The following is a 12,877-nucleotide window of genomic DNA, read 5'->3' as shown; positions in this document are numbered from 1 at the left end:
AATTCAATACCTTAGAACACAGTACACACAGTTGTGGTACAAACTACTTGTGTCCTGTGTCTTCTACAACATGTGGGATGCTGTTTCTTTCATGTATGTTTGTGTTGCTGTTTTTCAATCAAAGGCCATATGGTCCATTTGTACTTAGGTCTTCACTTTTTGATACTGGAATTAAATAATTATTTTATTGAGATCTGGTACCCTAGGAACTGCAAGCCGTTTGTGCTAAAGGCAGGGTAGGTAATGTTTTTGAGACGCACTTACATTTATCGAAATAAACTTCACATCCTCATAACAATCAATAGCCTAAATGTAATTCTCCCGACAGTAAAATAAATCTGATATTTGTGGCCATTGCAGAACTGTAATAAACACGAACAATCATTGCAATGATTGGATGGGCTAGCCTATTTGCCTGTTGTCCTTCTTCCGGCAGTAGTCAGGAAGTGCATTCATGTGTTTTGGTTTCAAAAATGTAATTAAGTTATCCATGACAAATGCAACTACAATCTAATTGCACATACATTCATCTGAAATCGGGGTCCATTACAGTTACGATACTTATTTTCTGTATTGATTGCATAATCCCAATTACGTGTGATCTGTTACTACCCCAACCTTGGCTGTGTGCTCCACTGCCCCTACTTTACTGCACAATGACAGATAAAATGTGGTTAAAGACTCCCGTCTGTCATCCAATTCCTGACAAGATTGGGTCTTTTCAATCATCAACCATGTGATAAAGTCAGAGCGAGTCATTCACAAAATGAAATACACATTTTAATATAAAAGTTTTATTTGATGGATTTGCTGATGTTGGCGTAGCCAGCTCCCACACAGGTCATCAGGACCTTGTCACCTCCTTTCCTCTTGTCATCCAGGGGTTTCCGTGTCTCGATCTTAAACATGATCTGGAAGAAGTCTCGCACATGCCTCAGGAACTCAATACTAGCATGGAGAGAGAGGGGAAGGTACAGGGAGCGAGACAAATCATTGAGAATTAGTTTGTCACACACACACACAACACACACACACACACACACTAGCAGCATGTGGGGAGTGCCATTTCAACAGAGTTCAACAAGTAAACATGAAACCCAGTAACACTGAAGTCCAGGTGACCTTTGACCCCTATGTCAGAGCTGACCAGCCAGGTGTACGTTTAGAAATTCACCAAGTATAAAGGTCACTGAAGAACAACAACGGCATGAAAACACACAGACCATCGAACTATTAAGGCTGGAATGTTTGTCTTGCACTTGTGACCTGATTATTCATACATTGTATGAGGTAAAAAAAAAAATCATCTGGCGTATTGCTCAGGACCCACAGATATACAAGTTTGATGCCCTGTTGAGCTTCACTAAGCGATGGTGCCTTGGATGGTTGGGTGGACATAGTTGTGCCCATTCAAGAGTCCTCCAGAACCAGCAGTCTTGCTGGTGCTGCTCCTCCACAGTCCAGCGTTGGCCCATTGCGATGGCACTGCCAATCTTCAGTTATCATAGTACTGTACTTTACAGAGACACAGCACCGGTACCATGATAACTGAAAATGGACAGTTCATAGCTGGGATCTCTGACACTAGAGCCACACACACGCACGCACTCACACACACACGAGAAAGAACCCACATAGGACCCACACATTAACTGTCCCCATAGAAAGGTTAAAGACGGTGAACAAATCCTTTCTCCCCCTCTCACACACAACGACAAACATACAACAAAAAATGAACAAAACTTAAGGCTAAGGTTGTTGGGAAATGAAACAAACCAACAATATTTGTTTTCATCAAACATTGTCAAGTTACTCCCCATGTTTCAGTTCCCACTGCAATAGAGACCTTTGTACCCCCTGAACCATGCCAAGTTGTCACTCACACACACTCACACACACACACTTACGTGTATGGAGAGAGGGGGCCGAGCAGGGCTTTGGACACATCTTGCTGGCCCAAGGTCATATACAGCAGCGCCAGGCTCTGATTGGCTGAATCCACACAGCCGCCCTGTAGACAAATGGAGGAACAAAAACATTAACGGGAGAATGAAGTAACAGCCGGGTGACGTCCATGCTAACGACCCCCCACCACTGTATTTGCATCACCCAGGCCCACCCAAGGGTTACAGATCATTAGGAAACCAAATACTGCTTAACGTTAACTAAAAAATCAACAATTGCATAGATGTATATATCCAACAGTCCCATCAATCAATCAGATCACTTCGGTAAAGGTGAACACAGATGAAGATTAAGCGCAACAAAAATTCTGAATAATGGCTGAACACCAACAGTTATATTTTTCTTTCTAGCAGTCTCCTCCATGAAGTCAGCCAGTCACCCACTTAACCAGTCAGTCACCCAAAAGGCCAGTCACTCAGACAGTCAGAGAGGTCCATCCTCGTCCTTCACCACTGCACTCCTCTTGTGACTCCACATATTTGGGATGCTGGAGGACAGAGAGCCCAGTCTGCCCAGCCAATCACGTGCCATGCTCGCCCCTGAGCGTTGTGGGTATTTAGCGTGACACGCGGTCAGCAAGAATATGATTCAATCACCTAACCATATCAAGAAACCATGGCAACATTGTTTGTCCGACATCCAGTTATGTTGACATGATCAGAATTCCTGACTGGGTTAATTTATTGTCTGACTGAGCCAAATCAGTTACATAAAAACATGCAAGCCCAGGCTTTCATCCTATCTAGATCGACTGTACCGTCACTGGGGTTGCTATGGGGTGGAAAATTCCAGGTACATTTCTAAGAATTCTAGAATGGGGGGGGGGGGGGGGGGGGGGGGGGGGGTTAAGGAAAATGTTCATGGGAACTTCCAATAGCAAGGGTGTCACAAAACATTTTAAAAAAACGACATAATGTCAGGTCATGGGAAAAAAATTTAAGCTGGCGTTGAGTCAATGATTAGTCAACTGAAGAAACAAAGCCAAGTAATGTAGTCAACAAGACCCATAGAAAATGTACTTACCTTAAACTATCTAGGCTCACCAACAACCAAGCCTAGCAACCACACTGCAGGTCCGGTATCTGATAGTCAACCTCACAGGACCATTAAACAGAGGAGCGTTCGTGACGTTAACACTTCAGTAGAAACTCTACACCCTCAACCACTAGCTAAGGCTTCTGGAAAGTACCTGGAATCCTCAACCACACAGACCACCAACGGCCTCCATCCTTGGAGAACACAACCTTTCGGTCTCTTGTCTGAGGAAGTACAATGCAAACTTTTGGACCATCACCACAGAGAACGCTCAAATTGGAGCCATCTGGTTTTTTAAACAATTACAATCAACAAACTGCATGTATTAGTCGTCGGTCACAGGTGCACAGCAACTATATGGAACAGGACAACTTCAACACCATTTCTGAGCAGTTGGCTCCAGTAAGATCCTGTGAACTTGCTGTCCCGCTCGACCCAAACAGACAGCAGTGTGTCCTAGTCTTCCATCTCCTTTTCACGTGACAGTTCAAATTCTCTCTCCCCCCCCCACCCCCCTAACTCAATTACTACCAATGAAACACATGCTAAGGACGCAGACAATGGGGGAATATTTACCTACATGTTAAGTCTACAGCAATGTAGTTCCAGAACCAGTGAAAGAAATGTATTAACTGTCAGGAGAGATCTGCAAGGACCCAGCTCCAGTCAAACATCCATTCCTCTATACGGAAACATTCAAGCCTTCATTCCAGTTTGCATTTTGGAACTCTTCACTTTCTCTACATAGGATGATCACCGTGGTAACTACCCAGTACTTGTATGCCAGATATTCAAAGAGCACACCACTTACGCCTTTTCTATCGCTGCGTCACACTGTCCATTTGTTATTCAGCTTTACTACGTTCACCAGGAGTCCGTACTGATTAACCACAAACCAAACATCCACACCTTCCCTCTAAAGCACACACTCAGTCAGACCCCAGCACACGTGAAAGCTTCAAATATTAACAATGATCCCAGCTGTCAAGAGTCCATCGGGTCTTCTCTGCTCTCCTCGCCAACCTGCTCTGGTCTCCTCGTCTCTCCCCTCCCTGGTCTCTCCCCTCTGTCTCTGCTGTTCTCTTCTCCGTGCGCCTACATCTCCTCTCTCCGGTGTCTCCTCCGGTCTCCGTGTCCCCCTCCCTCCCTCAGGCGCTTGTGGCTAACGAGACTCACATGTCCTCATGAGAGGGGCCTCGACCACGGGGGCCAGCCACGCCACAGACGAGTCACTGCCGTGCCCGGCTAATTGAATACGTTTTGATGAAGAGACTCTTATTCTCAAATCAAAAATGTACACGGCACACATTTTGAACGAGAGCACACATCAAATTGTTAGGCTATTACCATTACGGACAAGCCAGCACAATGACGCTGCTTGTACCCATTAGTCCTCCATGGTCCAAAACGTAACACGTCCACACTTGGGACATGCCAACACGCATTAAGGGACATGAATACACAGACTCACATTTAAATACATTCTATGGAACCACATATAAACACAAGATATTTTTGCACATTTAATGGGCAGACTAACCAGTACAGTCACTTAATCAGGACACCCATCTGACTCTGGAAGATTATTTTACACAGTCCCATCGTGGTAGGCTCATGTCAAATGGGCTACGTGTTGACACACGCAGACACACACACACACGCAGACACACACACACACAAGGACACAGTCCCTCACAGTCCAGGGTTTGACTCAATCACAGACACGTAAACAAATAGCGCCTCCTAAATGTTTACCCACATTCCCAGTTAACAACACTCTCGAGCTACTCAGAGGTCTGAGAATGGCTGTGTCTTTGTCAAGTACAGGGACACATTTGTGTGTCCATGTGTGTGCGTTTATGTGTGTGTGTGTGAGACCCACCCTGTAGATCTCCTCCAGTAGCAGTTTGGCACAGTTCCTCCCCAGATCCTCAGGCAGTACAGGGTCTCCCTGGCCCTGTGGTATGGAGCTCATCTCAGCACTGAGGAATGATCCTGTCAAGGTCTCAGCTACAAGGGTCAGTCCAAAACCTGGTGACCTGACACACACACACACAGTTAGAGCTTGTCCAGAGGGGGGGGGGGGGGAAGAGGGTGTGTGCGTGTCTGTGTGCGTGTACATACTTCCCCGAGTTTGCTCCCTTCATATGGTCTGTGTAGATGTAGATATCAGGTATGAACTTGTTGAGAATGCTCCGGGCAGAGTCCACAATCCTATTGGCCATCTGGGGGGACACTCTCACAGAGTAGCTGAGCCAATCCAGTCAAGGTGTTCAATACCACAGTTCACACGGTGTATGCAAGTGTGTGTGAGAACATGATTCAGTTAGTACTGTAGACATGAAAGTTCCGAGCTAATAACCACCCAATATAACAAACCAAGGGTTCTCCCATGGCTGGCAGAAACAACAGTTTCAATTCAGTTGAAACATGTTTTATTACATAAATTAGCCCAGCTCTAATTACAGCCTAAATACACATACCAAGGCCCCATACACACACACAAGCGGTTGCCTGCCGCTACATTAAAAATTCAAACTAACCAAATCAAAGCAGAAACAGCTGTAAAACATCCCAGCTATACTGTTCTTAAGATCTGCCCACGAGTGTGCCCTATGAGTGGCCGGCTATTCAGTGTTGCCAAGGATACGCTATCCCTCGGATCCTCTTGATCTTCCCAGGGTCAGTGAGCTGGACGGGTCGGATGGTCCGCCGGACTGGACACCTGAACAGAACCTCCCCTCCTCCTCCTGGGGCCACGCCCCTCTTTACCACCTGAACAACAACACAGGAAGACTCCAGACCTCCGTCTTTCTTCACATGCCTATCGAACCTTTAGAACGTTTTAACACCCGACTCGTTCATAACGTCTGATCCGAGTCGGGCTCGGTTGATTCACGGAGGTCTTCTCGCTGTCGAAACGTCTCACCTTCAGTTCAAGACCTTCCCCGTCAATGCCAAACTGCTTCATCAGAGGAATGGCAGTAGACTTCAGAAGGTCCACCTAGAGGGAGAGAGAGACAGAGAGAGAGACACAGACACGGGTCATGAGCTCCCTACCCCCTTTTACCCACCGTTCCACCACAGATCCCCCCACTGCTCCACCCCTGTGTGAGCGCATGCTCACCGAGGGGTCCACTGGGTCATTGGTGACCCCCTTCAGTGTGGCTCTGAGAGGGTTCTTCATGAAGGGAGCCAGCATGAGGAGGGCCTCCAGGTAGAACCCTATAGCACGCTGGGTGTTACACTCATGTTCTATCGTCCCTCCATACAGCAGACCGGGCTGGTAGAAAAGCATTGTGCCTAACAAAACAGAAATGAAAAGCTCAGAACAGAACTCAGGTCAGTCATTCACCGGGGTAGGGGGGTAGGTTTAAGAGGACACAGAAACCCACTTACTCCACACGTTTTAGAGGGCATGAGGCCCACATATGTTTAGGTATGAGGCCAAATATTTGCATTTCTCTAAGTTTAATGTGTGAATATATACACTCTATATGAGAACATACAAATAGTACCTACTAAATTGATTCGTCTGTGTATGAATTCATATGTAACTTCGCACTTATTTGATTTGTACATTGATTTGCTAAAGCATGTCCTGCATAAAGCTTACCTGTTTGATTTATTTCTATTCTGGTTCCGTTTGTCACCTTGTCCAGGAGTCTGATAAAACTAGCTTCAAAGTCTGGAGGAAACAACAGTGCTGCATTAGAAGTGTGTGTGCTTAAACTTGCATGAGCAATACGCTGCTAGTAAACAACTGTAGATCATGCCATAGACTGCCACACCCAACTGGCTAATGCAACGTTAGTCTGTCTTGGTTAAAACAGACAGACTTCTAATTGCGGTTGAACGATAACTTCTAGGTAGTTAACCGTGTCTGCATAATTAGATCAAGATGTTAAGATTTTATTTAGAAACACGTGTGGTAGAGATGGCTTAAGGGCGCGTGAGGGCATGGCCACTAGAGAAGACGATTGCCAGCGCACAAAAATTACCTTCCAACAATCACAATGGTAACAACAGTTCACTTTCATGGACTTGAGAATCAACTGTTATAAAAAATTATGTCTGTTGACCAATTTGCTGGCAACAAGCGTCAAGTGTGACGCACGAAAAAAGCTGAACTACAAACTGCGTAGCAGCTAGCCTAGCGAGCTAACTAGCTTGCCATGTGTAAAACTGCGACACCACATGTTTTTGTAACTACGTACCTCGAAGCCCGGGGTTGTCATCCTTAGATCGTATGTTCCTTATTTTTACCCTTTTACCACTTAACGTTGATAACACTAATCTTTGTCTGAAGAAATTACAACCGTCGTAAATGAGCCCGTGGCTTGCCATGCTGTTGTTGTTGTTTCTCAAAGTACCTTCATGGGGATACACGTGTTTAAGACATGACGAATAAGACAAGCTACGGCAAGTCATGAGGGAGTAAAATAGTTCTAATTTCGTATTTTCATTTTGAACCGCTAGATGACACCGAAACACTGTTGTGTACGGAAGTAGCTGATTCTCTCCTTAAACATCAGGTCTTTCACCCAGGTAGGCTCCATCATCAAATCTATTGAGATAACACACAACTATTGACTCACTTGTTAATATAGACATAAATGCATTGACACCCATCCACTCTAGCATATTCCTGTAAAATTCCTATCCTCTTATCGAGATATTATTAAGAGAATATGTATCTTCCTAGATCCGTAATAGCCTACATGCCAGACCCGAGACCGACCGTGAGAGCTCGTTTGGTAAGCCGACCTTTTCGAAGTTCGACACGGAGGATTATAGCAGTAGCCTAGGCTATAGTCTAACCTAGCCAACAATGAATTTTTATCCCAGTTAACCAGGACAACAGACCAATTATATAAGAGTGTTACACAATAAAGATAGCAGAGTCGGATGTATTGAAGCCTACATAACAGCTGCTATAATTATATTTTAAATGGCTTGGATTAAAGAGATGTCAAGACAGCATGCGTCGGGAAAGGTGCATGCGCGTGTCCTCATTTGCTTTCGTTTTTTTTACAGTGACTTCCTCCTCCTTCTCCCCCATCCGCTTCAAGATTTTCGAACATGGGGGGATTTGACCGAGGGACCACGTCGATCTTCAGACTACAGAACTGTGGGAGACGCCCACATAGCTCTGTTACGCATTGTGCTTATAGCGCACTTGGAGAACCTCTCCATATCAGGAATATTAATTGGGAAGAATAAGTCTATTCTCTAACTTGTGATTTGAATAAGACACACTGGAAAATGGTTTTACAAAGGGTATTCCGTGCTGTTATCATGGGACCGCCCGGTTCGGGAAAAGGGACCGTTTCAGAGCGCTTAACTAAAAGTTTCAGTCTTAAACACCTTTCCAGCGGTGACCTTTTACGGGCCAATATTAAAGCCCAAACAGGTAAGTTGAGTGTGCATGATGCTCACCATTATTTACAGTTGTATTGCATCAGAGAAGTAGGATACGGTGAAGCGGCTGTCCGTAACACACTAGTTATTTCTGACGTGTAAGCTCTGTAATGTCACATTTTATCAATCCTATTGCATATTTGACCTTGCCTAGAGGGATAGCCTTTAGTATAGAGATCAAAATTTGGTCAACAGCGTACAACAGCGATTTTTGCCCTTGCTAATCATCTGGATTTCCAGTCAGAATAACTGAGAAAATATGACTGAGAAGAATGTAAACCAACACTCGCCCAGGCCTGTTTAAAGTCTGTTTTCTGGAGCTATAGATAAGAGAAATACTCCCTGTCCTTCATTTTTATCTTGCTGTTTAGAAGTAATCAACCGGGAGTCAAACACAAACCACACAGTCCTGAAATGGGGGAAAGACACTACACATAAAACAAATTTAAACAGTAATCCACGTTTGATTTGTTAAGAACAGTAATTAACACTTTAATGAGCACGATCCATTGTACCGGAGTCAGACTCAGTAGATCTGCTATCTGACACAGCCATATAAGCCATGTCTTGTGAAGAACCCTTAGGGTCTGACCAAGGCTAAAGGCTTATCCTTAAAGAAGTCTCCTGAAAAGCTTTCCCCTAGCCTACACATATTCTGTTCATTGCCATTGGAGTTTGTAAGTAAAAAAAACTCAACAAAAAAACAAACAACATTCCTCGCCTGCAAGGTTTACAAAAGGCATGTAGCAAAACTGGTTTGTGTTGACAACTCACACTGCTTATGGTCAGCTTGTTTTCGCTAGTCGTTATGTTGAAGGCTAGGATACCGTAGAGGTTCATCCTTACAAGGAGCTGGCTTGTATTAGTATTCCCACAGTAGGTCCTGCAGGGCCTCTCTCTCCCTGGGTTCTTTTTGTCAGGAAATTCCATTCTCCTATTGGACACCGACCAATTAAGGAGAAGGCCTCTGAGAAACTCTACCCTCCCCCAAATCGACTTGTTGAAATTGTATACAGGAGATATTTAAAAAAATAAACTTTTTGAATTGACACAGAAAAAGATTTACGTGTAAATAATTATTCCTGTGTCTTGTCTCCTGTCCTCTCTCCTCCCCCTTCTACTGCCCCTGCTCTTTCCCCTCTCCTCCCCCTTGTACTGCCCCTGCTCTTTCCTCGTCCTCTTCTTCTTGTCAGAGCTTGGTCTTCTGATGAAGTCCTGCATCAGCCATGGTCAGCTGGTGCCTGATGATGTCATCTCCCGCCTAATCCTGGCAGACCTGCGAGACATGGACCACACCAGCTGGCTACTGGATGGTACGTACATAAAACCTGGTACCTGTAACACAGCACATAGTACCTACAATCTAGTACCTAGCACCTAGAACCAGCAGTCTTCTGGACAGCAGCCCTGTCAAACTAACCTCTGCCATTCTTTGTCTTTCTTGCTCTGCCCCGTCACCCCCTCCAGGTTTCCCTCGTACGGTGGCGCAGGCTGAGGCTCTGGACAGTGTCTACAGTGTGGACACGGTCATCAACCTGGACGTGCCGTTCCAGACCATCCAGCAGCGACTCACCTCCCGCTGGCTCCACCTCCCAAGCGGCCGAGTCTACAACATCAACTTCAAACCACCAAAGATTGCTGTGAGTGGTCAGAGCTAGAAGCTGATATACTGCCATTTTGGTACCGGAGACTATTTGGTTTGGTAGTCTGATACTTGCTGTTATGGTGAGATGATGGTCATGGTGCTTCCTTAAACAAAACACCATTGAACCTTTGAACCCATAGAAGACAATGCCTACTGGGTGGGTTAGAACACAACCTTAGATGCATAAGATTTACCCAATCACATGATTTCATAAGGGACACAAGGTATCACAAGAAGTAGTGTACTGCTTATTGTTTATAGGGGGGAGGGGAGGGAGAGGGTCTAACCAGATAGGTATGGAAGGACCTGAACCAACAGTGAGTGTTTCCAGTGATGCCAATTTCATCCAGCATGGAGATGGGAAGTTGATAGTGACTGTTGACAGTGTCAACAACGTGAAGGAGGGACCCCAGCCGTGAATAGTTGAGGGAGGACGGGTCCTGGGTCAACTTCTCCAGCAAGGGGGTGACATGAGCCATCTTTGAGTCTGAGGAGAAAACACCAGTGGTTAAAGAGGTGTTGATGATTGAGGAAAGATAGAGGGAGGAATCAAGTAAGAAAACCTTTACAACTTTACAAAGTGTTGTTGTCCTTTAGGTCTCTATGATATTGTGTCTCTATACCAGTGGCACACACATTCTTGAGTATTTCTCGGATTCTCCATGCAACCACTTGAGTTTGGCTCTCACACAAGTGGTTATGGCTATCTGTTTTCCCAAAGTCTAAATGTCCTTGAGAGAAAACTAGGCCAGTGTTTTTCCAGGAGAAGGGAAGAGGGAGTAGAAGAGAGGGTGAAAAGGAGGAGGGAAGAAAGAGAGTAGGCTTGGACAGATGGATTAAGTATCAACGATAAAAGCTAAGGGAGAGAGATAAAGAGAGACAAAGAGAGAGAAGGAGATAAGACAAGGTGTGGACTGTTTACCGTAGACATCCAAGTAAAGACCTTTAGTCTCATCTCGGCTATTCAGGCTGAAGTTACACCAGGGCAGCTGTATTGTGTAAACATAACTGTCAAATGGGAGCTGTGCTGTTTGGCCTCTGTCCATTCCTCCTGTGTCTGTGATTTCCAAGGATTGTAATGTGAGACTAGCACTTCATAAAGCCCAGAAGCTGTAAGACATTTCTGGTTGAATATTAACTTCTGTATTTGTTCTGGTATGCGCTGAGAAGTGACTGAGTTTAAACAATAGATTGACAGTGTCAAAAGGTTTCCCAGGGCAAAGCAGGGCGCTACAAAGGGGGGGACATTGGTGTTTCAGAAACTTCACTCCACAGAGTTGAGTTCTAGTTACAAAGAGCTGCCCAGTCTTTGGTGTGTATAGTTTGTTTGACTTTGTCTCTCCCTGGTTCCTCAGGGTCTTGATGATGTCACAGGAGAGCCTCTGGTGCAGAGGGAGGATGACACACCAGACACGGTGTCCAGGAGATTGAAGGCCTACGAGAACCAGACGCAGCCAGTCCTGGAGTACTTCAGGTAACATAGCAGAGGCGGTTCGGCGACAGAATACAGCAGAAGGACCTGGTGACCTGGGTTCAAGTCTCACATATACACTTAAAAAGTGTTTAAAAGGGAGACCTAACAAGAACCAATTTTAGCTCCCCGAGCTAAAGCCTCAGTCATGGCAGGACTGTGAGTAAAATAAAAACCAGGCTTACTCACTACGTGTGATTCAATCAAACGTGTCTGCCCTGAGCGAATACGTGATACATCATGGCTATTTTTGGACCAATTAAAAGGATGAACATTCAGCTTTTCCAGGGGCATGTGTCCCAGTTACAGGCTTTTCCCACTGCAGATTGTTGGTATCTCTTCATCTTTGGTGACTAGCAGGCAGCAAGAAGATGAAGTGAAAGGTATAAAACATGACGTCACAGAGACAGAAATAGAAATAGTGGACTCAGGCACCAGCTACCAACAGCTGCTCACTTACAAAAAGCTATTGTTGATTAAAAAAGACACTGAATCTTGATACAGCATATATAATGGGATTTAGCATGAAGATATTCTTCCTTCTCAGCTTCTTCCAATCCTTATATTCTTTGTTAACTTGAGGTAAAGTTGAGGGCTTAGGTTGGTTGAGGGGCAGTTCTATGGGCGTATGTCAACCCCTCTGTGACATGCTTGCGTGCAAAAAGGGCTATACAAATACATTTGATTTGATTTAAAGTGTGGATCTTATTACATTCTGTCCTGCAGGAGTAAAGGGGTCCTGCAGACATTCTCTGGGACGGAGACCAACCAGCTGTGGCCTCACATCCACACTTCGCTGTCTAAAATGTTCTCCAACCAGAGCCAGAAAGTGTTGGGGAACATGTAGCGAGCCTCTCGGATGGTCGAGGGACATGTCTGGCTCCTGGGTTCTCATGGCCTCGAGGAACCGTTTTTTTCCACAGCTATACTCCCTCTACATTTACATTTAGTCATTTAGTAGACGCTCTTATCCAGAGCGACTTACAGTAAGTACAGGTACATTCCCCCCGAGGCAAGTAGGGTGAAGTGCCTTGCCAAAGGACACAACGTCTTTTTGCATGGCCGGGAATCGAACCGGCTACCTTCTGATTACTAGCCCTGATGACCAGCCCGATTACTAGCCCGATTCCCTAACCGCTCAGCCACCTGACTCCCCATGCTGCTCCCTCTACGTTCGTTCTACCCTCTCTCTACCCTCCCTCTACGCTCCCTCTACCCTCCCTCTACGCTCCCTCTACCCTCCCTCTACCCTCCCTCTACGCTCCCTCTACACTCCCTCTACACTCCCTCTACACTCCCTCTACCCTCCCTCTACCCTCCCTCTACGCTCCCTCTACGCT

General features: G+C 45.4%; 2 protein-coding genes across 2 annotated transcripts; one reads left to right on the top strand and one right to left on the bottom strand.

The window, feature by feature from the left end:
• Positions 1-778: 778 nt before the first annotated feature.
• On the bottom strand, positions 779-7,431 carry rcl1 (RNA terminal phosphate cyclase-like 1). The gene is made up of 9 exons (XM_047044779.1): positions 7,218-7,431; positions 6,617-6,688; positions 6,128-6,303; positions 5,930-6,004; positions 5,651-5,775; positions 5,125-5,250; positions 4,883-5,039; positions 1,908-2,011; positions 779-948 (listed from the first exon to the last, which is right to left on the bottom strand). Exons 1-9 carry the CDS (start codon positions 7,429-7,431, stop codon positions 795-797), a joined length of 1,203 nt encoding a protein of 400 aa, XP_046900735.1. The 3' UTR covers positions 779-794.
• A 60-nt stretch (positions 7,432-7,491) lies between these two features.
• Positions 7,492-12,546, top strand: ak3 (adenylate kinase 3). The gene is made up of 7 exons (XM_047044789.1): positions 7,492-7,548; positions 7,706-7,757; positions 8,038-8,413; positions 9,615-9,734; positions 9,889-10,061; positions 11,422-11,540; positions 12,264-12,546. Exons 3-7 carry the CDS (start codon positions 8,266-8,268, stop codon positions 12,382-12,384), a joined length of 681 nt encoding a protein of 226 aa, XP_046900745.1. The 5' UTR covers positions 7,492-7,548; positions 7,706-7,757; positions 8,038-8,265; the 3' UTR covers positions 12,385-12,546.
• The last annotated feature ends 331 nt before the right edge of the window (positions 12,547-12,877 follow it).

This window comes from Hypomesus transpacificus, chromosome 22 (assembly GCF_021917145.1).
Source record: "Hypomesus transpacificus isolate Combined female chromosome 22, fHypTra1, whole genome shotgun sequence".
Taxonomy (NCBI): Eukaryota; Metazoa; Chordata; class Actinopteri; order Osmeriformes; family Osmeridae; genus Hypomesus; species Hypomesus transpacificus.
The sequence above is the reverse complement of the archived record's forward strand: the minus strand, read 5'-3'. Positions and strand labels throughout refer to the sequence as shown.

Coding starts and splice junctions, on each gene's coding strand:
- rcl1 (XM_047044779.1), bottom strand. CDS start 7,431: ATGACTTGCCGTAGCTTGTCTTATTCGTCATGTCTTAAACACGTGTAT. Junction 6,689..7,217: donor TGACAACCCCGGGCTTCGAG/GTACGTAGTTAC, acceptor TGTTTCCTCCAG/ACTTTGAAGCTAGTTTTATC. Junction 6,304..6,616: donor AATAGAAATAAATCAAACAG/GTAAGCTTTATG, acceptor CTGTTTTGTTAG/GCACAATGCTTTTCTACCAG.
- ak3 (XM_047044789.1), top strand. CDS start 8,266: ATGGTTTTACAAAGGGTATTCCGTGCTGTTATCATGGGACCGCCCGGT. Junction 8,414..9,614: donor CAATATTAAAGCCCAAACAG/GTAAGTTGAGTG, acceptor TCTTCTTGTCAG/AGCTTGGTCTTCTGATGAAG. Junction 10,062..11,421: donor TCAAACCACCAAAGATTGCT/GTGAGTGGTCAG, acceptor CTGGTTCCTCAG/GGTCTTGATGATGTCACAGG.